We start from the raw sequence: 26,631 nt of genomic DNA, 5'->3' as shown, positions 1-26,631 counted from the left end.
TGAAGCTCCAATACTTTGGCCACCTGAGGCGAAGAACTGAGTCATTGGAAAAGACTCTGATGCTGGGAAAGATTGAAGGCAGGGGGAGAAGGGGGTGACAGAGGATGAGATGGTTAGATGGCATCACTGACTCAATGGACATGAGTTTGAGCAAGCTCCAGGAGCTGGTGAAGGACAGGGAACCTGGCATGCTGCAGTCCATGGGGTGTCAAGGAGTCAGACAGGACTGAGCATCTGAACAGCAACAAATGTATGCAGTATGTCAGAGGCTTTGAGAGGAAAGTTTCCTATTTTATATAAGGTACCCAGGGAGGGCCTCTTGAATAAGGTGTTCAGCAGAGCCCTGTAGGAAGTCCAGTAGAAGAGGAGGTATTTAGAGGAGCTGGGTGAAAACTGTTCCAGTCAGAGGCAACAGGGTGTGCAGAGGCTCTGATGTGGGAGGAATCATGGTAGGCTTGGGGATGCGATGAGCAGGAAGAGGAGTACAAAGCTGGAGCTCTGAGAGGAAGGGAGGCCCTGCAGTGTAGGGCCTGGAAGGACAGGGTAAGGATTTTGGCTTCTCTCAGTGAAAAAGGAAGACACTGAGGGTGTTGAGAACAGTAATCTGACTTGACTTTGCCTAGAATCGGTCCACGGGGAAGCTAGAAGACCACTTTGGAGGCTGTGGGAATAAAGATGGATTTTGAATATATTCTGAAGGTGGGGCCAGTTGGTTTTCCTCATTGTTGGATGTACTTTGAAATAAAGAGAGGAAAAAGTGGAAGGGTAAAGCTGCATTTATGAAATGAGGAAAACTGTATGGGGAAGTAGGGAGGAAGGTGGGCAGAGTCGGGGATTGTGGGGAATTAGGCTTTAAATATGTTAAAAATGAGATGTCTATTAGACATCCAAGTGGAGGTTCAGGCAGCAAGCTGAAGAGGAGAATCAGGAATCAGGGGGCCCAAAATTGAGGCTAAAAGAACTGTGCATATTTCATCTCAAAGACAGATGATACTGACTTTTTGATATTTCTCTTTTTCTAGATCGAGAGTCTCCTTGCCATGTGAAGCTCCTGCGAACACAGAAAGTCGTCTATATCAGTTGTGGAGAAGAACATACAGCAGTTCTTACAAAAGTAAGGAACTTCAGTATTCTGGTTTGTTCTGTGGTACTTTTATAATAAGGATGAGTATCATTACTTGATTATTTTTGATAAGGTCTTTTATAGAGAGTAGGAATAGTGTATAAACATAAAAATAGTTCAATATATATAACCTTGAAATACATATAGAAATATTCTGTGTTCCTAAGCTGGAATCAACATTGCAGGTAGAGATACCAATAACCTCAGATATGCAGATGATACTACGCTTATGGCAGAAAGTGAAGAGTGAGTAAACAGCCTCTTGATGAAGGTGAAAGAGGAGAGTGAAAAAACTGTCTTAAAACTCAGCATTAAAAAAATGAAGATCATGGCATCTGGTCCTATCACTTCATGGTAAATAGATGGGGATACAATGGAAACAGTGAGAAACTTTATTTTTGGGGGCTCCAAAATCACTGTGGATGATGACTACAGCCATGAAATTAAAAGATACTTGCTCCTTGAAAGAAAAGCGATGACAAACCTAGACAGCATATTAAAAAGCAGAGATATTACTTTGCCAACAAAAATCCATCTAGTCAAAGCTATGGTTTTTCCAGTAGTCATGTATGCATGTGAGAGTTGGACCATAAATAAAGCTGAGCACCGAAGAATTGATGCCTTCCAACTGTCGTGCTGAAGAAGACTCTTGAGAGACTCCCTTTGACAGCAGAGAGATCAAACCAGTCAATTGTAAAGGAAATCAATCCTGAATATTCATTGGAAGGACTGATGCTGAAGCTGAAGCTCCAATACTTTGACCACCTCATGGGAAGAGCCAAATCATCGGAAAAGATCCTGATGCTGGCAACGATTGAAGGCAGGGTGAGATGGTTGGATGGCATCACTGACTCAATGAACAAGAGTTTGAGCAAACCCTGGAAAATGGTGATTGATAGGGAAGCTTGGAGGGCAGCAGTCCATGGGGTCACAAGAATTGGACGTGACTGAGCGACTGAATGACGAAAAAAGAAAGAGCAATGTAATTAATGTTTTAAAATTATTCAACCTATTTCTTTTGCTTCTAAGACAGTCACATCTGGAAAGAATGAAAAAGTATTTTTGTGTTGAACAAACTGTTAAAGATTTACTTTAATAAAATGCTTTAGTATTTGTAAGTACAGCTGCTAAAAAAAAATCTTAGGAGTCTGTGGAGTATGTAATTTCTTACATATGAATGGTCATGTAAAGTTCATCTCATTTCACCTACCTTTTTCTTCTTTTTTTGTATTCCTGTTTATTAACATTGTTGTACTTTTAAACTACTTTTAAAATTTATATATAGATGACACACATTCCCTTGAGCAATACTGTCTTTGTTCCATAAAGATGTAGTCTTAAATTCTTTTTTAAAAATTCTCTTTTCTATTTAGAGAACATTCCAAAGAAGTGATTTGTCTAAGAGTCAAGTGGGCATAGTGTTCTTGTACAGACTGCTGTGATATTAATGTTGTATACAGAAGTTAGAGGAGTGTATCCAAACTCAGAGACACAGTGCACTTATGTGGTGTTTGCTCCTTGTTAGAGTGGAGGTGTGTTTACCTTTGGTGCTGGTTCCTGTGGGCAACTTGGACATGATTCTATGAATGATGAGGTCAACCCAAGAAGAGTTCTGGAGCTGATGGGCAGTGAAGTCACTCAAATTGCTTGTGGCAGGTGAGTGCTCCTAAGAACTTCCTTAGATCTATTAAGACTCAGAAATGGATCTTGTCTTTGTAGTGATGTGGCTACTCCTAACCAGTGTTGTTTTAAGAAATCAACTGCATGCATACCTATGGTGAAAATTTGGAGAGAGTTCAATCTGAGCGGGGTGTGGCAAGGAAGGGTTTTAGAGAAGCAGAGCTACATGGGGCCAGTATAGTTCTTTGGGGATAAAGAATAGCATGACATGAGGGAGACATGTAGAAAGGAAAGTGAGAGAGCCTCAAAGAAATCTTGGAAATTTTGCTGATTTTCCCCACCTCTTTCTGTTCATCCCCAATGCAGTAGGCCCTTAAACTCTTTCCAGGTCTTATCACCATCCCAATGACCTAGGGTATCAGTGAAGGGCAGTATTATGAAGATCCAGGACTGCAAAAATAAGCACATGTAAACATGAGGGGGTAGGCTTCTGGGGTCTCCTGTAGGAATTGCTGTGCTCACGTATGGTTGTTAAAAGTCAGTGTGTGTATTCATTCATTATCAGTAGAAACAATGCTGTTGGGTTAATTCACATTGTTTTCCCCTAGACAACACACCCTAGCCTTTGTGCCTTCTTCTGGACTCATCTATGCATTTGGTTGTGGAGCCAGAGGTCAGTTAGGAACTGGACACACTTGTAACGTCAAGTGCCCTTCTCCTGTGAAAGGTTACTGGGCTGCCCACAGTGGCCAGCTTTCAGCCAGAGCTGGTAAGAGTGATGCTTATTGGAATTTAATGGTGTTTTAAGTGCTAAAAACACTTGTTATAGAACATGTATTATTTTATTTTTTAACCTTGAGGTCTTTTGGAGGGAATAAATACAAGATATTCTAAAAGTCAACAAATATTTGAGCACTTACTAACTACAGTTGAGATTCTAGAGAATAAAGCAAAAATTCTATTTTGGCCATAAGGATTTTGATTGTGGTGTATCCATTTTATTTACTATTGTTGCTGATAATGAAAGTTCATATTTATTGAAGGCTTAACCAAGTTCCATTACCATGCTAAGCACTGAAAACAACCTTAAAAACTAGTAGTTATTATCCCCATGTTGGAGAGGAGGAAACTGAATCTTATGGAGGTTAAGTAGCTTGCCCGAAATAATGTAGATTCTGGGAACAGAATTTAAACCCAGGCCTGCTTCTTTCTAAAACCTGTGTTCTTTTAAAAATTTTACAGTTTAAAAAAGTTGCACTCCATTTACAGGTATCACAAAATATTGGCTATATTCCCTGTGTTGTACAAAACATCCTTGTAGGCTATCTCACACTCAGTAGATTGTACCTAGCACCCCCCACAACTCTGTATTGCCCCTCCCCACACTGCCTGCCACTGGTAACCACTAGGTGGTTCTCTGTGAACTTTAAAGCCAGTGCTTTTAATGCTTGAATTCTTGTTACCTTCCGTTTATGATTGCTATTTTGGTCACAATATGACATGATTTTTTTTCATGCCATTTCTATTTCTTAAAGAATAGTTAAGTAACACAGTGTTCATTTCACTGGAAATCAAAATAAGGCAGTTGTTCAGTAAGAGTGACTTGAAGCAATAAATCCAGAAGCTTAAATGGAGATGGAGAGTCATTACAAAGAACTGTGATTTAATAACTGATTTCGGTTTTGAAGTGGCACTATAAAGTGGCACAGTTATGGCTTAATCAGAATTTTAACAGTAACAACCATAAGTACCCTTCTGGAGTATGAGAAACTTAAGTACAGGGCGGGCCTCCCTGATAACCCGGTTGGTAAAGAATCCACCTGCGATGCAGGAGACCCCGGTTCAGAGTCATTTCCTGTTTGTAAACCTGGCATATAGCACAGGGTCTGGCACAAACTTTTCACTCAATAAATATTCATGGAATGAATATATGAGCATCTAAGAATGTAGTGGAACTTGAAATGTAAAATAAACAAGATTTGTTTTGATCATGTTCCCCAAAGTGGAAAAATGGCTAGGTGTCCTCTTATCTATCATTTATAAATTTCTTTTTCTCTAAGGCATTGTACTCATGTTAGGGAAGCATATATTTAAGAAATACACCAATTTTTAAAAACTCCAGTATGTAGGTTAATTTTAAACCACAAAGTTTTCAAAGTTTAATTACAGGATAAAACTTATAATGTAAGTAGGTGAATTTTAATTTGTTATATAAATGCTGGTTTTAGGAACCTTCGTGGTAATTTGGGAGCACAGTGTTCAGGAGAGAGGAAGTTTGAGGTGTGTCTTAAAGGATGGTTTGGAGTTAGCCAGGTAGAGGACAATGGAGGGGTAGGCTGTGGTGAGTACCATGGAACTGCAGGTACCAGGAGCACCTTTCCATCATGCTCTAGGGGGTGCCATTCCTGGAGAACACAGTGTGCTCTGGGCGTGGTAGAAGGGACAGGCATGGAGCTATGCTGCCAAGTCGCTTCAGTCGTGTCTGACTCTGTGCGACCCCATGGACTGCAGCCTACCAGGCTTCTCCGTCCATGGGATTCTCCAGGCAAGAACACTGGAGTGGGTTGCCATTTCCTTCTCCAGTGCATGAAAGTGGAAAGTGAAAGTGAAGTCACTCAGTCGTGTTTGACTCTTAGCGACCCCATGGACTGCAGCCTACCAGGCTCCTCCATCCATGGGGTTTTCCAGGCAACAGTACTGGAGTGGGGTGCCATTGCCTTCTCCCATGGAGCTATGAGGTGCTGCTATTAGAGGAGCCATTAGAATTGAGTGAGATGGTGGTGTGAGAGTGTCGCTGTGGGCACAGTGAGATGGGAGGCAAAGCGGAAGCAGGACATGGAGGTCCATCCATCTGGTGAGCTTCATCTGGATGTGGCTGCAGACCTCCACACTCAGATGCTATTAAGTGGTGTCTTAGCTGACATTACGGTTTATAGTAGTGACTGTTTTAAACTTCAGTGTCATGACAGAGTTAGAATGAAAAAATAAAAACGAGGTCAGGACTAGCTGGCAGTTGGCAGGAGGAAGAGGGGGTTAGAGTGGAAGATACAGTTTTATATGTTTAGTTTTAACTGAGGTAGAAACAGTCCTGGGAAGAGAGCCAGGAGAGGAGGTTTTTTACTTCTCTGACATAATTAAATGGATAGGAAACCACTCGGAAACATATTTGGAATGTTAGAAAAGGGGATCAAGGAAAAAGTTTAATTGTTGAAAAACATGCTCTTGAAAATTTTTTGACAGATCGCTTTAAATATCATATTGTTAAGCAGATCTTCTCTGGAGGAGACCAGACTTTTGTACTTTGCTCCAAATATGAGGTAAAACTTTCTTTTGACTGTTATCTTGGGGGTGGAATAATGGTGAACCAATATTTATTTTAATAAATAATAATTACATGAGAGAAGCATTATTCTTTGTTTCTACCAGTTTTATATTATTAAAATAAGCTGACAAAACTGAAGTAATCTCCATTTTATTTCCTTGAAGTGCCAATAATTTTCTTGGTATTTAATCACAGAGTTCTACTTTATAACTGAAAATTATTTATTTATATCTAGATGTGTCCCAAAAGAGATTTAAGGAGGCCTCAGAGAATTCATACTAACTTTGGGATTATTTGACTTTCTATTGTTTCCTTCCCTAAGTAGCAACAAATGCTAGGTATTTGAGAACTCACTGTGCTTGTTTGATGTGATTGAGTATATACTAAATATAAGAGATGCCATTCAGATATCCTTTATTATTTATCGTCTGCTTATAAAACCACACGAAAATTTCCCTCAGGTTGTCTCCTGCATCCCTGTGGTGGGCGAATGACATTCTCTTAGGGTTGGAGGTGGAAGAGAACGTGGGCTAAATGTCTGTGTTGTTGTTCAGTTGCTAAGTTATGTCCGACTCTGCGACCAAGTGGACCTCAGCACACCAGGCTCCCCTGTCCTTCAGTATCTCCCAAAGTTTGCTCAGACTCATGCCTGTTGAGTCGGTGATGCTATCTGTGACAGGGCTTTAATTCATTCCCCTCTTTCTGGATGAGAAAAATCATTCTGAAATGAGCACCACAGGTTTGTTTCCTGTCCTCTACACCCTGCTGCTCTTACGCTCCTCTCCTCTCTCCCTCCCTTCTCTTCAAGCCCTGACCCTTCTTTTATTCAGTCAGCGCTTGGGGAGGATTAGCCATATGTAGTGCATTGATCCTCATCCTCCCCTGGAGGAGCAGGGAAGGGCTGGTGGTGATGACAAAGGAATCAGAGTAGGTTGGGAAGAAAAATGAAGTTCTGTGGACACAAGGTGCCCTGTTAGTGCTGGAAACTCCCCATTACTCTGATACTGTGCCATCTCTCGACACATGATATCCTTGCCTTCTAGTCAGTATCATTCTCTGACTTTGATAGAAAAGGTTGTGGTGGAGTCTGAGGCTGCAGGTTGGATAGCTGATACTGACGTTAGATATTATCCAGGTCAGGATGCTGCAGAAGGTTCTGTTGAGTGCAGCCATCTGGACTGAGTTGGAGCTGTTGCTTCAGACCTATTTTAGGCCCAGCTTCAGTACTTCACAGAGAAACCTTGAGAAAAGCTGAAACTATTCTTCGTTTCTTTAACATGCCAATGAAGCAAAATATGAAAAGCCCTGAATCTTTGTAGGATAGTTACTTTGTGTCCACAAGTAGTACAGTCTGAAGTATTCCTTTCTCTAAGAAAGTGGTTTGATTAACCAACTTTAATTTTCCTGTGAAATTCAGCATAAAACTTAGTTTCATTCCTTTTATAAATATGGTATCTGATATATGTAGTTGAATTTTAAATTGAACTGTAATTAACATTGTTGGAACCGGAAAACAAAACATTGATGAGAAGGAAGTGAAAGTAGCATATTGTTGTAGAAACAGGGCAGGTTAAAGTTTAAACAACTGGAAGAGTGGTATGCATTAAATATGTAAGATAAAGAAAAAAGCAACTGAAAATAGAATATGACTTAGAAACGTATTGCTCTTTCTTATAAAACTGAAACCTGTACACTTTTATTTAAGCTATTAAGCCTAGGTATTTGTTTAGGTACAGAGATTGGTCAAAAAATGTGTTTACTCTGTTACCATGACATGAATAATCTCTTAATGACCCAAGAAAAAGCATCTGTGTAGTGACATACTCCATTTTTATAAGACACTCTTAAGATTTACTTCAGTTCAGTTCAGTCCTCAGTCGTGTCCGACACTTTGCGACCCCATGGACTGCGGCATACCAGGCTTCCCTGTCCATCACCAACTCCCAGAGCCTACTCGAACTCATGTCCATTGAGTCAGTGATGCCATCCAACCATCTCATCCTCTGTTGTCCCCTTCTCCTCCCGCCTTCAATCTTTCCCAGCATAAGAGTCTTTTCCAATGAGTTGTTTCTTTGCATCAGGTGGCCAAAGTATTGGAGTTTCAGCTTCAGCATCAGTCCTTCCAATGAATATTCAGGACTGATTTCCTTTAGGATTGACTGTTTTGATCTCCTTGCAGTCCAAGGAACTCTCAAGAGTCTTCTCCAACACCACTGTTCAAAAGCATCAATTCTTCGGCGTTCAGCTTTCTTCACAGTCCAACTCTCACATCCATACATGACTATTGGAAAAACCATAGCTCTGACTAGACGGACCTTAGTTGGCAAAGTAATGTCTCTGCTTTTTAATAAGCTATCTAGGTTGGTCATAGCTTTTCTTCCAAGGAGCAAGCGTCTTTTAATTGCATGGCTGCAGTCACCATCTGCAGTGATTTTGAGCCCCCCAAAATAAAGTCTGTCACTGTTTCCCCATCTATTTGCTATGAAGATGGGACCAGATGCCATGATCTTAGTTTTCTGAATGTTGAGTTTTAAGCCAACTTTTTCTCTTCTCTTTCACTTTCATCAAGAGGCTCTTGAGTTCTTCTTTGCTTTCTGCCATAAGGGTGGTGTCATCTGCATATCTGAGGTCATTGATATTTCTCCCAGCAATCTTGATTCCAGCTTGTGCTTCATCCAGCCCGGCATTTCACATAATGTACTCTGCATATAAGTTAAATAAGCAGAGTGACAATATGCAGCCTTGATGTGCTTCTTTCCCGATTTGGAACCAGTCTGTTGTTCCATGTCCAGGTCTAACTGTTGCCTCCTGACCTGCATACAGATTTCTCAGGAGGCAGGTCAGGTGGTCTGGTATTCCCATCTCGTTTAAGAATTTTCCACAGTTTGTTGTGATCCACACAAAGGCTTTGGTGTAGTCAATAAAGCAAAAGTAGATGTTTTTCTAGAACTCTTGCTTTTGCAATGATCCAGTGGATGTTGGCAATTTGATCTCTGGTTCCTCTGTCTTTTCTAAAACCAGCTTGAGCATCTGGAAGTTCACGGTTCATGTATTGTTGAAACCTGGCTTAGAGAATTTTGAACATTGCTTTCCTAGCATGTGAGATGAGTGGAATTGTGCAGTAGTTTGAACATTCTTTGGCATTGCTTTTCTTTGGGATTGGAATGAAAACTGACCTTTTCCAGTCCTATGGCCACTGCTGAGTTTTCCAAATTTGCTGGCATATTGAGTGCAGCACTTGCACAGCATCATCTTTTAGGATTTGAAATAGCTCAACTGGAACTCCATCACCTCTACTAGCTTTGTTTGTACTGATGCTTCCTAAGGCCCACTTGACTTCGCATTCAGGGATATCTGGCTCTAGGTGAGTGATCACATCATCGTGGTTATATGGGTCATGAAGATCTTTTTTGTGTATCTTTGTTGTGATCTCTTCTGTGTATTCTTTCCACCTCTTTTTAATCTTTTCTGCTTCTGATAAGTCCGTACCATATCTGTCCTTTATTGTGCTCATCTTTGCATGAAATGTTGTCTAGGTAGTTCTAGTTTTCTTAAAGAGATCTCTAGTCTTTCCCATTCTATTGTTTTCCTCTATTTCTTTGCATTGATCACTGAGGAAGGCTGCTTTATCTCTGCTTGCTATTCTTTGGAACTCTACGTTCACATGGGTATATTTTTCCTTTTCTCCTTTGCCTTTTGCATCTCTTCTCTTCACAGCTATTTGTAAGGCCTCCTCAGACAACCATTTTGCCTTTTTACACTTCTTTTTCTTGGGGATGGTCTTGATCCCTGCCTCCTGTACAATGTCATGAACCTCAGTCAATAGTTCTTCAGGCACTCTGTCTATCAGATTTAATCTCTTGAATCTATTTGTCACTTCCACTGTATAATCATAAGGGATTTGATTTAGGTCATACCTGAATGGTCTCGTGGTTTTCCCTACTTTCTTCAATTTAAGTCTGAATTTGGCAATAGGAGTTCATGATCCGAGCCACAGTCAGCTCCCAGTCTTGTTTTTCTGACTGTATAGAGCTTCTCCATCTTTGCCTGCAAAAAATATAATCAATCTGATTTCAGTATTGACCATCTGGTGACGTCCATGTGTAGCATCTTCTCTTGTGTTGTTGGAAGAGGGTGTTTGCTATGACCAGTGCATTCTCTTGGGAAAACTCTGTTAGCCTTTGCCCTGCTTCATTTTTTACTCCAAGGCCAAATTTGCCTGTTACTCCAGGTAATTCTTGACTTCCTACTTTTGCATTCCACTCCCCTATAATGAAGAGAACATCGTTTTGGATGTTAGTTCTGGAAGGTTGGTCTTGTAGGTCTGGTAGGTCTTCATGGAACTGTTCAGCTTCAGTTTCTTCAGCATTACTGATTGGGGCATAGACTTGGATTACTGTGATATTGAATGGTTTGCCTTGGAAATGAACAGATTATTCTGTCGATTTTGAGATTGCACCGAAGTACTGCATTTTGAACTCTTTTGTTAATTATTGTGTTAATTATTGGGGTCGCAAAGAGTCAGACATGACTGAGCAACTAAATTGAGTGCTGTTTTATATTACACACCTAGTATTTATTTATCTTATAAATTGAAGTATGTGCTTTCTGACTGCCTATTGCCAATCCCCGATCCCCTCACCCCCTGCCTCTGGTAATAACAAATCGATCTCTTTTTTCTATGAGCTTTTTTGTTTTATTTTTAAGTATATTAATTTACAACACTATTTTAATTCCTGGTACACAACATAGTGATTTATATTTCTATAATTTTGAAATGATCACCACAACGAATCTAGCTACCATCTGTCACCACGCAAATATACTACATAATTAATGACTAAGACCTAGGAGTCTTAAAAAGACACCAGTATCTCCAGAGATTCTGATTTAACTTGTTTAGAGTGTAACTTGGCGTTCAGGATTTTTGAAAGCTCTGGTGATCCAAAGTGCAGCCAGAGTTGGATACACTGACCTACACCAATTTTTTCTTTTGAGGCTGTACATAATTCTAAGGCATGGAAAATCAGTGCTTTTTCTTGGGTCTTTATGTTTGATTTTGAGATTGTAGTTTATCCAAGGCATCTGTGGTTTGTTGGACTTGGGGTGAAGAATGAGAAAATAGTAACATGTTTATATTTTAAGTATGTGTTTGTGTCTGTGTTCAGCTGCTCCTTGGAGTGGGGGAAGCAATTAAAATTTACATAATGACTGGTTTTAAGACCATGGTGGAGAGATAGTCTTGTTTGTGTGTTCTCAAGTGTCTGTTTTGTCTTACAGTTTTTCTCTATGCAGTTCAAGATGGCTTTTGTTCTCTTAACAGATTTCTGTGGTCATTTTTGTTACAACACTTATCAAAAACCAGATGATCATAAACTTTGGCAAACGTCTCTAGTCTGTTACATGCCCTCTTCCTTTCCCCTTATAATGCTGTCTTAACTCATCACTCAGAAAATAACCAAGAGAATTTACTTTGATAGTTGTGTTTTTATGATCATCTGGTTAATGTTTTAATATTGCTTTTTTCCCTCTCTTCTAGTGACAAGTACGGGAGACATAAAGCACTTTAAATTTTTCTCTAGTTCTAGATCATGATTAGATTTGGGGAAAATAAGTTGAAAAACAGCAATTTTAGGAAAAGTGCTTATTATGTAGCACTGTGCAGCATTTGGGGATTTAAAGGCCATTATTGATATGTCTTTTATCTTTATTATGAATTTATAGCTGTGTACTTTGAGCAAGACATTAAGAGGCATTACATTTTCACAGATTATTTACAATATAGATGGTATAGACTTTTTATAATGCATATTGTTGGAGTTTGGTGAACAGTTAAGCAAATGATTAGTAATTTAAAAACCCTGATGTTATGGTGATTCAAAGCAGAGGGAGAAAGAAATCTGAAGCGGTCCTCTTGGTGTGGTTTCTCTGGGGAGGGTACTGAAGGGCCATCCTGGCTCCACAGCGCCCCATGAGGTCGGCTGAGGCACTGAGCTGCAGTTCAGCTTCCCCTTCTTCCCGATCCTGCCTCCTTCATCCTCAGGAAATATTCTAGAACTCCTCCCAACCCCAAACTTCAAACATAAATCTCAGGTTCAGAGTCTGTTTCCCGGGTGTAAATCCTTATGGAGGCAGGGGGGCTGAGGCCTGGCACCATGTCCCCAGCTGCCACTGACAGGAAGGGAGTGAGGCCAGCGCCCAGGGCAGTTCCTGGAGGTCAGTGCAGCTCGGGCAGTCCAGAGCTTACACTGAGGCAGCTGGTGGGGTGAGTGGTCCGTTCTGAAGGGAGAGAGGATCTGGGTGGCGCACCCCCACTCCTGTACATAAGTGAAACACGAAGTGGGAGATATATGGGGAAAGGGAGATGAGAAAAAGTCCCTGCTGTTCCGTAATTTTTTTTTTTGCTGTCATATTTAATCCCTCAGAATTCTTCTCCTGCTGTTGACTTCAGGATGATGAACCAAGCACATTACACCAGTTTAATAAATGATGAAACCATAGCAGTTTGGAGACAAAAGCTCTCAGAACACAACAATGCAAATACAATCAAGTATGTGGTTGCTTGTTTTCAGTTCTTTTCAAAGTGTATTGGAATTTCCAACTTAGTGATTTTCCCCGACTTCCATCTTGAGGTTGTGAATATAAATGGCGTTTTGCATTTGAGGGGTCATTTTTTGGGCACACATCTGGTGCCCTTAGCCTGAAATAATGTAGTAAGTTGTTCTCCCCATTTTCTTACAAGGTGTATTCCTCAACGTGCTTTGTTTGGACCTTAAAAATCCTAACTGATGAAGCCCTGAGTTAGCCTTTCTGCCAAGAAAGCTTAGTGTTATTGTTGTTTAATTCCAAGAGTTTTCTTCATATGCTTGTTCCAAAGCATTCCAATCTAAGCTTATTTTATTTAATCAGAATAATTTAGCATTTTCATACTCAAAATGATTACATGAGATAGAGAAAAAAGTACAGTTAAAGGATTGAGTCCTTTCAGCAAGTGTATTTCATTCTTAAAAAAGGTTTTTTTTTTTTAATTTTTATATATATGTTTTTAATTTTTATATTTTTACACATTGTATTGGCTTTCCTCAGTTTTTCCATTTTTTGACAGAAGCTGATTCTTGGGTATGAATGAATCCGATTGTGTACTAGGTGATAGTTGTTCCCAGATACGTATATAAAGCATTTTACTTTATGAAATAGATTGTAGGGGGGCAAATTGCCTGAGCCCTTGGACACACCAGCTTTTTGAGTGGGGGATCATTGGGAATGCCCGAGAGCACCTCTGTGACAGTCCTCAGAAGCCCTCTAAGCTTGGTGACTCTGCCAGGGAGTTCAGTCTGGAAGGGGCAGAGAACAGGCTGGGAGGACTAGACTCACTGGGAAGATAGGGGTGTAGGGGCACTGAGACTCCCTTGGCTGGGACTTTACTAGTTCTGTTTTCTTATTTACAAGCAATAGGATATAAGGAATGATCTCCAAAGATCCTTCCTGACCTGGCTCCTGTGATTAACAGAAGTTAACTGTGATCCCCTCCTCGACTGTATATTTGTTTTGTTCCTTCCCTTTTCCTTATACTAAATAAAAGGGCTCAAGCTTCCTGACATGTAGTATCACTGTGGGTCCTCAGAAACTAGCAGTTTCCCCCCAGAAAATCTGAGTAATAGGAATAAAAACTTAACTTCACTCATTTGTAGTTTCTTTCTAAGATGGGCAATAAAACAGAAGGAAGTATTTGTTCAGTTATTAGTTTGCAGAGATATTTTCTGTGTTGGTAAATAACAGCTCAGCTTATCTTTTTTGGTTTTATTTTGGGTTCGTGTTTGGAGGTGAGGGGGGAAGTGTCTTAGACGGTTGGTGGGAGGAAAGTCCAAGGTCATTATTATTAAGCCTGAGAGTTTTCTTTTGGCAACTTTAATACTCTTTATTTTAACATGATTTACGGATAATGTAAGTTCTTGTCCGTTTTGAGACAGGATACTGTTTTCCAAGGCTTCACCTGGGTAAGAAGGAGCAGCTATTATGGAAACTCTGGAATAGAGGAGTAATATATTGCTGATGCTTAAATGACCATTTATTTATACTTATTAAAGACTTCTTTCCCGTTTTTCTTTCTGAGCAGTGGTGTTGTTCAGATATTATCTTCTGCAGCCTGTTGGAATGGAAGTTTTCTTGAGAAAAAGTAAGTGACTTAGTCTTAAAATACCCACATGTGATGCAGGTGCTTACTCAGCAAAGGCTGAGAAAGGCTTGTGTTCTCTTTGCTGGTGGTTGGCCTTAACTCAGTGGGTAAGCTTACGATTTGCATAGCAACAGAAGTGCCTGATGGTGGTGAGAGGACACCAGGAAGGGTAGTGCTGATTCATGCCTAGCTGGCAGAGAAGCAGATCACCAAGAGAGAGGCAGTATCTCAGAAAGGGTTGGTGTAATCAAAAGTAAGATTTTTCAGGCTATTCCAAGATGTTAATAATATTTGTTCTTAAATTCTTTTTTTTTTTTTAAATATTTTATTGAAGTGTAGTTGACTTTGCAATGTTTCAGGTACACAGCAAGGTGATTCAGTTATACAGATACACATATATTATTTTTGAAATTATTTTCCATCATAGGTTACCAAAAAATATTGACTATATTTCCCTCTGATATACAGTAGACCTTTCTTGCTTGTTGCGTATCTATTTTTTAATTAGAAATCTAACATTCTGTTCATACTAAGTCAGACAAGTCAAATCAAAATGTCAAAATTCTTTTAGTTAGGCAAGAATTCATACATTTTCTAAAATTTATATTATACATGTTTATATGTATATGTATACAAAAGCTCTTCTACTATACTTAATAAGGGCTTGAGAAAGAACAGAAAAAAAAGAGATGGAGAAGTTGGAGAACATAAACTAAATGAAACGGGACCATTGAATATGTAATAGAAAAAGTGAAACAAACTAGATAAAAGTAAAAAGATCATCATATAGTCCAGTTGTTTATAAACATGACTGCTCATTAGAAACATCTGGAGCTCTGGAGAAAAAAGCGATACCTGAGCATTTGTAGTTTTCCAAAAGTTTCAAGCTAATTCTGATATGCCCCTGGATTTTTTAAAGTGATTACAGGTTTTTCTATTAGATCCTAGTTTTGTTGATATAGAATTTTATTATTTTTCTATTGACCAGTCATGATACAATGGTATTGAGTGAGTGATAGTTACATAGTCACAATAGCAAAAGATGTTAATCAGTTTTCACAATTAGTAGCCAAACAAAGAGAAGGAAATGGCAACCCACTCCAGTGTTCCTGCCTGGAGAATCCCAGGGACGGGGGAGCCTGGTGGGCTGCCGTCTGTGGGGTCGCACAGAGTCAGACACGACTGAAGTGACTTAGCAGCAGCAGCAGCAGCGTAGGTGCCATACTGATTCTGTCACTGTCGTATGTTACTTCACTGTTGTATGTGATGAATAAAAGAAATGTTTTGGCTTCTCACTACAATCTCAGTAGCTTCTGGTGTGAACAACTCAATCCAGAAATGATTTTCACTATATTGTAATTTCTGTTTAGGGTAGTATTCTTCAGTCTCAAAACAAAAATAAAAGATAATTACAATTGCAAGCCATAATGGGAGCATGATTAACTTAACAATGTAAATAACTACAATTTGAGGGGAGTATCAAGCAGAATGATGTGGTAGGTGAAAGTGCATGCATGCACTTGTTTTCATCCACCCAGCTAGTGTATGTCTTTTAGTTGGTGCTTTTAATCTATTTACATTTAAGGTAATTATTGATATGTATGATCCTATTACCATTTTCTTAATTATTTTGGATTAATTTTCTGTAGGTCTTTTCCTTCTCTTGTGTTTGCTGCCTAGAGAAATTCCTTTGGCATTTGTTGTAAAGCTCGTTTGCTGATGCTGAATTCTCTTAACTTTTGCTTGTCTGAAAGCTTTTGATTTCTCTATCAAATCTGAAGGAGAGTCTTGTGGGGTAGAGTATTCTTGGTTGAGGTTCTTCCCTTTTATCACTTTAAATGTATCATGCCATTCCCTTCTGGCTTGTAGAGTTTCACATCAGCAGATAGCCTGATGGGAGTTCCCTTGTGTGTTATTTGTCATTTTTCCCTTGTTGCTTTTAATATTTTATCTCTGGTCTTTAATTTTTGTCAGTTTGATTACTGTGTGTCTGGGTGTGCTCCTCCTTGGGTTTATCCTGCCTGGGACTCTCTGTGCTTCTTGGACTTGGTTGACTATTTCCTTTCCCATGTTTGGGAAGTTTTTAGCTATTATCTCTTCAAATATTTTCTCAGGTCCTTTCTCTACTCCTTCTGGGACCCCTATAATGCGAATGTTGGTGTGTTTAATGTTGTTCCAAATATCTCTTAGGCTGTCTTCATTTCTTTTCATTCATTTTTCTATGTTCTGTTCTGTGGCAATGATTTCTACCATTCTGTCCTCCAGGTCATTTATTATTCTGCCTCATTACTCTGCAATTGATTCCTTCTAGTGTATTATTCATCTCTTTTGCTTTGTTCTTTAGTTCTTGTAGGTCTTTGGTAAACATTTCTTGCATCTTCTCAATCTTTGCCTCCATTCTTTTCCCAAGATCCTGAATCATATTCACTATCATTATTCTGAACTCTTTTTCTGGAAGATTGCCTGTCTCCACTTCATTTAGTTGTTTTTCTGAGATTTTACTTTGTCCCTTCATCTGGGATATAACTTTCTGCTCTTTCATGGTGATTAACTTTCTGTAACATGGTTTTTGTTTTAGCTGCTGTGAGACTGTGCTTCTTCTTGCTTCTTCTGTCTGCCCTCTGATGGATGAGGCTAAGAGGCTTATGTAAGCTTCTTGATGGTAGGGACTTGTGATGGGAAAAACTGCATCTTGCTCTGGTGAGCAGGACCTTGCTCAGTAAAGCTTTAATCCAATTATCTGCTGATGGGTGGGGTTGCACTCCTATCCTTGTAGTTTTTTGACCTGAAGCAACTTATCCCGGGGTCTAAAAGCTGTATGGTAGGGTTAATAGTGGACTCCATGAGGGTTTACACCAAGGGGGACCTTCCAGTGCCCTTGTCCCTGTGGTGAGCCCCTGCTGACCCACACCTCCACCGGAGGCCCTCCAGCACTAGCAGGCAGTTTCGGTTCAGTCTTCGGTGGGGTCACTGCTCCTCTCCTCCCAGTCTTGGAAGGCATGCATTTTGTTTGTGCCCTCCAAGACCAGAATCTGTTTCCCCCAGTCCTCTGGAAGGCCTATAATCTAATCCTAGTGGCCCTGAAGGCCATATTCCATGGGGATTCCTAGTCCCTTAGTTGGATCTCCAGGCTGGGAAGCCTCACATGGGGTTCAGAACCTTCACAATAGTGTGAGACTTTCTTTTTTATTGTTGTTCTCCAGTCTGTGAGTCACCACCTGGCAGGTATGAGATTTGATTTTATTATGATTGCATCCCCACCTAACATCTTGCTGTGGTGGCTTTTTTGTCTTTGGACATGGGGTATCTTTTTTTGGTGGGTTCCGGCATCCTCCTGTTGATGGTCGTTCAACAGCTAGTTAAAATTTTGGTGATCTCACAGGAGGAGATGAGCGCATGTCCTTTTTACTCTGCCATCTTGAACTGGAAGTGGACAATTCTGTTCTTAAATTCGTATTTCTTTAAATAATCTCTCTGTTTCTTTGACTCCTTTCCCATGGTTTTTTCTTTCTCAAAAAAGAATGAATTTAGGGAAAGTTCCAAGAAGGCTCCAGGGATTCCTTGGACTCAGGGCCAGCCCAGCCTACCAGAAAATTGCATTTGGCCTAAACTCCCAGGTTGTAAATAGTGTTTCCTTGCTAGGCCTTATCCCCTCTGCAGATATTGTGGCCACAGAAGGGTCTTGTCATGGGTTTTGATCTTTGGTGATCCCAAGTCCCAACCTTTTCACCATCCTTTTTCTGTCTGTGGCAAGGCTAATGAAATCCCATGAAGACAGACTTCAGTTCTGTGTGTCTTACCCCCTTACCCCCTCCCCAATTCTGTCCCTAACTGGGTTGTAAGAGGTTGCTTCAGGAACTCTGTTCAGTTACAATTAAAGATTGCAAAGTCATTTGTATCATTAGGGCAGCTGAAATGAGCTCATCCAACTAATTTCAGAATCAATACTTAGCCTTTTCCTCCAGGGAAAAAATTCTGTGTTGATGTTGGTCTTTTAGAACAGTGATTCTCAACCAGGCTGATTTGTTTCCCAGGGGACATTGAGCATTGTCTCTTGACATGTTTTGGTTGTTACTGTGGTGGTGAGTATACTACTGGAATCTAGTGAGCAAAGGCCACGGGTGCTGCTAAGCATCTCACAATCCCACCCACCCAACAAAGAATTATCTGACAACCACAAAAGTCAGCAATCCCAAGGTTGAGAAACCTTATTCTAGAAGGACAATTTTTATGAAAGTTGGGAATGGCTTTTGTTAGATTGCTGCTGCTGCTGCTAAGGCGCTTCAGTCGTGTCTGACTCTGTGCGACCCCATAGATGGCAGCCCACCAGGCTCCCCCGTCCCTGGGGTTCTCCAGGCAAGAACACTGGAGTGGGTTGCCATTTCCTTCTCCAGTCCATGAAAGTGAAAAGTGAAAGTGAAGTCGCTCAGTCGTGTCTGACTCCTAGCGACCCCATGGACTGCAGCTTACCAGGCGCCTCCATCCATGGGATTTGCCAGGCAAGAGTACTGGAGTGGGTTGCCATTGCCTTCTCCATTTGTTAGATTATCCAGCCTTAATTTGTTAGTTGCTCAGTGGTATCATGTCCGACTCTTTGCCACAGTATGGCCTGTGGCCTGCCAGGCTCCTCTGTCCATGAGATTTTCCAGGCAAGAATACTGGAGTGGGTTGCCATTTCTTCTCCAGGGGATCTTCCCCACCCAGGGATCAAACCCACATCTCCTGTGTCTCCTGAATTGGCGGGCAGATTCTTTACCCCTGAGCCACCTGGCAATTCCCAAAGACCAGTTTAACAAAGCATAAATACATGTAGATAAAGTCTTTTGATTTTTCTTAGCAGCATAGCAGAAGGTACTTCTAAGCATATGGAAGGCTGCATATGGGATAGCAGAAACAATTTCTATGTTTTGGGCAAATTTATTTTTAGAACAATAGTGCAAAAGATTCAACAAACAGAAAGCCGAAGTAACTCCTCTTGATTGACAATTTATATGCATTGATTCCAATGCATATAATTATATAATTACAATTTTTTCACGTTAGGAACTCTGCTTCTGTTTTTATAAATTGTAATATTGCCAAGAGATGACATTAAAACTATCTGAATATGTTTGTTACACATAAGCAGAAGTCTGTTTTGCAAATAGTTCTTTTGTAATTAGTAGATGTGGTATGTTTAAGAGTGGAAATATAAGAGACATTCTTTAAATCTCTAAAAGGCTGAAAGTTTGTTTAAAACAGAAAAATGATTAGTTGTTAGGAAGTTAAAGACAGTTGTTGTTCAGTCATGTTTGACTTTTTGCGACCACATGGCTTGCAGCATGCCAGGCTGCCCTGTCCTTCACCATCTCCCAGAGTTTGCTCAAACTCAAGTCCATTGAGTTGGTGATGCCATCCAACCATCTTGTCCTCTGTTGTCCCCTTCTCCTCCCTCCGCCAACCTTTCCCAGTATCAGGGTCTTTCCCAGTGAGTTGGCTATTCTCATCAGGTGGCCAAAGTATTGGAGCTTCAGCATCAATCCAAGGAATATTCAGGATAAAATTAGTCCTGGAGTGAATGTACTTATATTCCTTATGTTAACTGAGTAATACACTAACTTTGCATTTATTATAGATCCGATATTTAAAAAAAAAAAAAAACTTGCTTTGAACTTGATATTTGTTAACGAGTGGGCCACATTGCACAAGGGGTGTTTTTTGTACGTAGGCACAGCATCTGCCTTTGGTTCAAAGTACCACAATGACAGAAAGAGGCAAAAATACAAGAGTTAATCAGAAAAATAACATTCTGCCAATAAATTTCAAAAGAGTCTCACAGTAAGATGATGATCCTTATACTTTAATGACTTAAATTGTAAGATCATCTTGAAAAAGGGATTCAGAGAGATTTATTCTGTTGGGTTTCCCCAAAGTTAATGTTTTCGTGCATCTTGTCTGCCAGGTGAAATTTAGATTGGATCAGTATGTGCAAACTATATGTTGACTATTTTATAATTCATCCCTATCAGAATGTTTGCTTTGTTTTTCTTCTATTACATGTTTTTTTTTTTTTCTTTTTGTTTAGAATTGATGAGCATTTTAAAACAAGTCCCAAAATCCCTGGAATTGATCTGAACTCAACTAGAGTGTTATTTGAGAAGTTGATGAACTCTCAGCACTCCATGATTCTAGAACAGGTATTTTTTTACTTCTATAAAGTATATGCTTAAAATGCATTTTTGCATTGAAATAAGTCAACTTTCAAGAAGAAAAAAAAGAGTAAGATGAAAAGGCAAAAGTCTTGTATAAATGTTAACTCTGTAAAATACATTAGGAATTTGTCCTAACTTTAAATTTTCTATTTAGCTTAAAGTTTTCTAAGGAAATCCCCACCCCCTAGAGTATAAGGTTGGCAAGGGCAGGGACCTTTGGCTTTTCTTTTCACTGATGTATTCTGATTACCCAGACTGGTGCCTGGCTCGTAGATGTTCCTGAGTGCATACTGAATGAATAAGAGTTGAGAGTCTCTCAAATAATTTATGAGTTTAGAGATCAGGTAATTAGATTGAATTTCTCATTACTCTTTTCTCTCATACAGATCTTAAATAGCTTTGAAAGTTGCCTGATTCCTCAGTTATCAAGTTCACCACCAGATGTTGAAGCGATGAGAATCTACTTAATACTCCCAGAGTTTCCCCTGCTCCAGGATTCCAAGTATTACATAACGTTGACTATCCCCCTGGCTATGGCTATTCTGCGGCTGGATACAAACCCCAGCAAAGTCTTAGGTGAATTTGCTGCACAGTACCGGAAGTTTCTGCTTTATATTTTATTAGTGTGACCATTGGCTCCTGTTGGATTGAGATCCAAGATTTGTTATCATTTAATACGCGTAACACTTAAACGTTTCTTTCTTTGCTATTAATTTCTAATTTCAAGCCATATTTTCAGTTTAAACAAATTGAACCATTATTTAGGTTATTTGAAACAGTTTACACCAGACTTATCTTGATTTTTAAATATTCACAAAGTTAGATTATTTGACTTAATTTTTTTTCCTCCTGTGCTTGCTAGTGGTTAATAGTGTCTCAAGTATTACTGTCCATCTGTTGTTCTTTCTCTTATAATTAATTTAGGGGGTGGGAGTGAAATGAACATTGTGGTGTGATACACAGGTCTCCAGAAAAGGAGAGGAAGAAAATGACCTAGTGGAGACTTACCAAATGTTTGTTTTGTTTTTCTTTTTTAGGACAGTTGAGTCCACACTGATTTTTGCAGGCTACGGACACTTTGCTGAGATAAGAACCTTCCGTTCCTCAGTGAATTGGAGAGTGTCTCTCATGGGAGTAGCACCTGAGATGTTTTTATTAATCAAATGCAGAAAAATCTGTCACCTGGCTTTTTCTTTTCATTTATTTTTTTTTCCTGGTAATTTTTTTTAGATGTTCACTGCAGCTCAGTAACTTCTGTGTTCCATATGGACTAGGCTGTTACTTGAGTGTGGTCTCCCCTCCAGTAGAGACCTGTATTGCTCAGGATGGAATACTGTCTTTTCCGTATTGCTCCCATCTTTGTAGAAGATACAAACACAGAAATAATCATGAATATGTTAGTCCTTAATTTTTTTTTAAGCTCACAAGCTCTTTGGGGTATATTTTCTCAGGTATTTTAGTAAACTGTGAGATAGAGATGGCAATCTCTGAAGGAATATTACCTGACTTTTAAGTTTTTTTTAAATTATTTTATTATTATTTATTATTTTAATTTTCTCAGAGAGAATAGCACAAAAAGATCAGAATAGTTCAGTTTTACACTTAGTTTTTAAATTCTAATCATAGAAATTGAAAAGAATACTTCAAAGAAGAGAAAACACTGCAAGTAACCATCACACAAATTCACGATGATCAATATTTTGCCCTTTTAGTTTTCTCCATTCTCCCTACCACTACCTTGTAATCTTTTCTGGAATACACTTGAAAAATCTTGGACATTCTATTACTTCATCCTATAAGTATGTCAGTGTGACTGAGTTTGTTTCTGACAAAGTAAAACCAGTGGTATCGTCTTCTTGTCTGGTTATGAGAAAGTATTGTTTGTTAAGAAACAGAAATATGTAGTTTTTCAACTCATGATGCCTCTTGAAAGGAAGGACTGGCTGCCATATTTGGTGCTGCATCTGGGTGTGTGGTCCTCGGCATCTCTGGTGCAGGACCTAAGTGGGGGCTGAGAAGGGGGCTGAAAGGCCAGGATCTGTGGATGCTCCTGCCCAAAGTATACGCCTGAGCATCTTGACCACAAATGTCCTTGAGACTGAAATTTTAGATTAGCCTTCTGATTGAGTCCTTGAGGGAAACAATCAGATGAAGCTTTATAAAAAAGCTCCAAGGTTCTCCTGCAGCCACCACTGTCTCTGGAAATGCTTTAATGGATTCTTTTTAAAGTCAGTTTTGGGAAACTGTGTTTTAGACTAATGCTTATCTTCTAGCTGGAGCAGTTTTTAGTTAGTAGACAGAAGACATACATACTTGATCAAGATCACATGTTGAAATATATCTTTTTTTTCTTTTCTAAAGATAACTGGTGGTCTCAGGTATGCCCGAAATACTTCACGAAACTGGTAAACCTCTATAAAGGTGCAGTCGTTTATCTGCTGAGAGGAAGAAAGACATTCTTAATCCCTGTACTGTTTAACAATTATATTACAGCAGCTCTCAAGCTCTTGGAGAAGTTGTACAAGGTAAGCATAGAGAAGACCCAGAGGGGAGAGGGGTGGAGAGAGAGTAGGATGAAATGATCTACCCGCATGTTCAGTGGGAAGCTCTTTTCCAGGCATCTGGGTCTTAACTGTCCTTGTTTCGTTCTTCATCAGGTAAATCTTAAAGTGAAACATGTGGAATATGACACATTTTACATTCCTGAGATTTCCAGTCTCGTGGACATTCAGGAAGACTACCTCATGTGGTTCTTGCATCAAGCAGGAATGGTAAGAATTCATGTGAAGCATATCTTAAAGCTTTACTCTTTTCTCAGAGCACAAGGACAAGAAAAAAAAATCTGAGCTCTATAATTTGTCCTTGACTTTGATGTTAATGTCACACCTGTGCTTTACTGACTGGCTTTTGCATTCTTAAAACACTGAAGTACTTTGAGTAATCATAAGTACTCATAAGCAGTCGACTACAAATGGGTAGTCACCCGAATGGCATAATTTCAATTAGTTGCCAACATTAAAAAAAGTCAAGGTATCTGAAGTAGTCAAACTCATAGAAACATAAAGTAGAAAAGTGGTTGCCAGGGTCTAGTGAGGAGAAATTGAAGAGTTTTTTTTAATGGGTTTAGACCTTTTTTAAAAAATGAAGTATAGTTGATTTACAATATTGTGTTAGTTTCAGGTACACAGCAAAGTGATTCATCTTTCTATATCTATAACTATGTTCCTTTTCAGATTCTTTTCCCTTATAGAGTATTACAAAATATTGAGTATAATTCCCTGTGCTATTACAGTAGGTCCTTGTTATCTGTTTTGTATATAGTGGTGTGTACATGTTAATCTCAGACTCCTAATTTATCCTTCCCCCACCATGCCCGTTTGGTAACCATGAATTTGTTTTCTAAGTCTGTGAGTGTGTGTTATAAATATGTCCATTTGTATCAATTTTTAGATTCCACATGTAAGTGGAATCACGTGATATTTGTCTTTTTCTGTGTGGTTTACTTAGTATAATAATCTCTAGGACTTTCAGTTTTGCAGGATGAAAAAATTCTGGAGATTCATTGCACAATAATGGAAATGTATTTGAGACTAATGAATCTAACACGGTAAAGATGGTAAACTTTGTGTCTTTTACCACAATTTAAAAAGTCAAGGAACATAAAATGAATTTCTGGCCTTTCTTGAGACCTGGAAGACCTGGCAGCATGACCTGTCTCCCAGATGGTGCCAGCTGGCTGGAGTTCAATAGGGGCTCTTTAGATGTGGCTTATACATGCCAGAGTCCCCACTGCAGTTTGATTTTGACATTGAGGAAAGGATCATTTGCTATTATCTTCATCTAACAGCTAGTCAACTTGAGTCATCTTATGTCAGCTGCCTGAACCCTACAGGATGCCTGGTTTGGGATTATGTGTGTGAAAATGTCACATATCCCTGACCTAGTTCTCGCTTACATTACAACTGTGGGTTTGCCTGCCACCCTTGAGTTGGCTATATAGTTTGTTTGTAGACTGGCTTGGGATATATGCAAGGCTTTTTAGGATCACCCATCTGTGGATTATGTATAAATTTGAGTGATGTCAGAAAACAGAGTGATTATATGGTTATTTAGTGAAGCCATGCAGAGCAGACACGTTTGAGATGAGTCCTTGCCAATTTAACAGTTTGATCACTGACATTTAGGCAATATTTTCCTATACCCTGCAGGGATTTTGGAGGTCAGTTTTTGTCATTGTTTAGTCACTAAGTTGTGTCCAACTCTTTTTTGACCCCGTGGACTGTAGCCTACCAGGCTCTTCTGTTCATGGGATTTCCCAGGCAAAAATACTGGAGTGGGTTGCATTTGCTTCTCAAGAGGATGTTCCCTAACCCAGGGATTGAACCCACATCTCCTACATTGGCAGGTGGATTCTTAATTACTGAACTACCAGGGAAGTCCTTTGGAGGTCAGTAGTGGTTTTCCAAAAGCAAGTCATTTAAATAGGTTTCTTTAAGGAAGACTTTTTTCTTTGTCAAATACCAGATGATCAATGCTGGAGACTATTGAGTGTTTTAATATGGGTTTTGATTATCTTAAAAAGCCAAAATACTTTTCAGAAAAGTGGATAAATCTTCTAAATGGGTTTACGTAGGCATGGAAGCTAGCAATGAACTCTGTTTTCATCTGCTAATTTAGAAGTTGTAAGCAAACTTCTCTGTTTTATGAATTCATGAATAAATATTCATTGACTCATAAAATGTTAAGAGCTTCAGTAAGTCTTATGAATTATTTAGCCAGCTGCTTTGTTTCTAGGTGAGAAATTGGAGTCTCAGAGAAGCTAAACAGTTTTTCCACCAACTCAGTTAGCTTAAAAGCCAATTGTTCTGACTTCTAATCTACTCTTTCTGTGACTTGGTACTGAATCCTAGTGGACTCTAATTTACTTTGACCCTAAAAAAGAAGTTGTTGGTGTTAAAAATATAGGTTATCATGACTGTGGTCTCTGAATGGAGTACTTAAGTGAGCAACTTCTATAACTTTTTTTATTGTTCCTTTCTCTTAATATTTGATAAACAAATATAAGCCTTAAATACCAGCTGCTCATCTCCTCTTCAATAATTAAGGTTATTACAGAAAGATACAAAATTGGGTAAAATAACGTGACCTTTTGTGATTTCTGTGGAATTTTTTCTGTTATATGATACTATTAGAAATTAAAAGTTTAAATTTCTTGATATCTTGGATTTTAACCTAAAATGCTAAAGCTTTTTCATGTATTTGTTTTTTTTTTAATTTTTTGAGGTATAATTGACATGTCACATTATTTCAAGTGTATACCATAATGACTTGATATTTACACACACTGAAATGATCACTGTAAGTCTAGTTACTGTCTGTTACCACACATAGTTGCAAATTTTTTTCTTAGATAACTTTTAAGAATTACTCTCTTAGCAACTTTAGCAACTGAAATATGCAGTGCTGTTTTATTCTCTGTAGTCACCATGCTGTACATTATGTTACTGTGACTTGTTTTATGACTGAAAGTCTGTGCCTTTGACCCTCTTCACCCATTTTTCCCACCCTTCATCCCCTTCTTCCCTCTGGCAGTCACCTAACCTGTCTCTTATCTATGAGTTTGTTGTGGTTTTGCTTGTTGAGATTCCAAGCAAATCTTGGAATATATTCACTTCCAAATATAAATAAAATTGTATTGCACTTGTCTTCGTCTGACTCACTTCAAGGTCCATCCAAGTCATTGGAAATGGCAAGATTCCATTCTTTTTGTCTGAGTGTTACTGTTCGTGCACTCAGTAAAGCCAATTTCTGACACCAGGTTGTGGGAAGGAAAATATAGCATTTATTGCAGAGTGCCAAGCAAGGAGCCCAGGGCAGCTAGTGTTCAAAACACCTGAACTCCCCAGTGGGCTTCAGGAAAGCATTTTAATGGCCACAGGAGGGAAGGGAATTGCAGGGTGTGTAATCAGCCCATGCCCAAATCTGGTTGATGGTGAGGTAAGAGGGCAGTGTCATTGTCAATCCTCGGACTCCAGTACGTCTGGGGGCTGTGTGCTCATGGTCGTCAGGTAGTAATTTCTTGGCATTTGGTGGGTATTTTAGTATCTGCTGCACAGCTCAGGAAATGTGCTCCAGGTACCGTTATCTAGGTCCTTCAGAAAGGAGCTAAAACAGAGGATGGTGGGAGGGGTCTGTTCTA

General features: G+C 39.3%; 1 protein-coding gene across 5 annotated transcripts in view; it reads left to right on the top strand.

Annotated features, from left to right (window-relative positions):
* Nucleotides 1-26,631, top strand: part of HERC3 (HECT and RLD domain containing E3 ubiquitin protein ligase 3) — a 197,541-nt gene that overhangs the window by 110,270 nt on the left and 60,640 nt on the right. For all 5 annotated transcript variants that reach the window (XM_061419703.1, XM_061419699.1, XM_061419700.1 and 2 more), the window contains exons 7-16: nucleotides 1,023-1,114; nucleotides 2,649-2,779; nucleotides 3,352-3,512; nucleotides 5,984-6,060; nucleotides 12,491-12,615; nucleotides 14,182-14,241; nucleotides 20,306-20,417; nucleotides 20,819-21,008; nucleotides 22,794-22,957; nucleotides 23,090-23,203. In XM_061419703.1, coding sequence (XP_061275687.1) covers nucleotides 1,023-1,114; nucleotides 2,649-2,779; nucleotides 3,352-3,512; nucleotides 5,984-6,060; nucleotides 12,491-12,615; nucleotides 14,182-14,241; nucleotides 20,306-20,417; nucleotides 20,819-21,008; nucleotides 22,794-22,957; nucleotides 23,090-23,203 — 1,226 coding nt within the window. The remainder of the gene's footprint in view (nucleotides 1-1,022; nucleotides 1,115-2,648; nucleotides 2,780-3,351; nucleotides 3,513-5,983; nucleotides 6,061-12,490; nucleotides 12,616-14,181; nucleotides 14,242-20,305; nucleotides 20,418-20,818; nucleotides 21,009-22,793; nucleotides 22,958-23,089; nucleotides 23,204-26,631) is intronic.

This window comes from Bos javanicus, chromosome 6 (assembly GCF_032452875.1).
Source record: "Bos javanicus breed banteng chromosome 6, ARS-OSU_banteng_1.0, whole genome shotgun sequence".
NCBI lineage: Eukaryota > Metazoa > Chordata > Mammalia > Artiodactyla > Bovidae > Bos > Bos javanicus.
The sequence above is the reverse complement of the archived record's forward strand: the minus strand, read 5'-3'. Positions and strand labels throughout refer to the sequence as shown.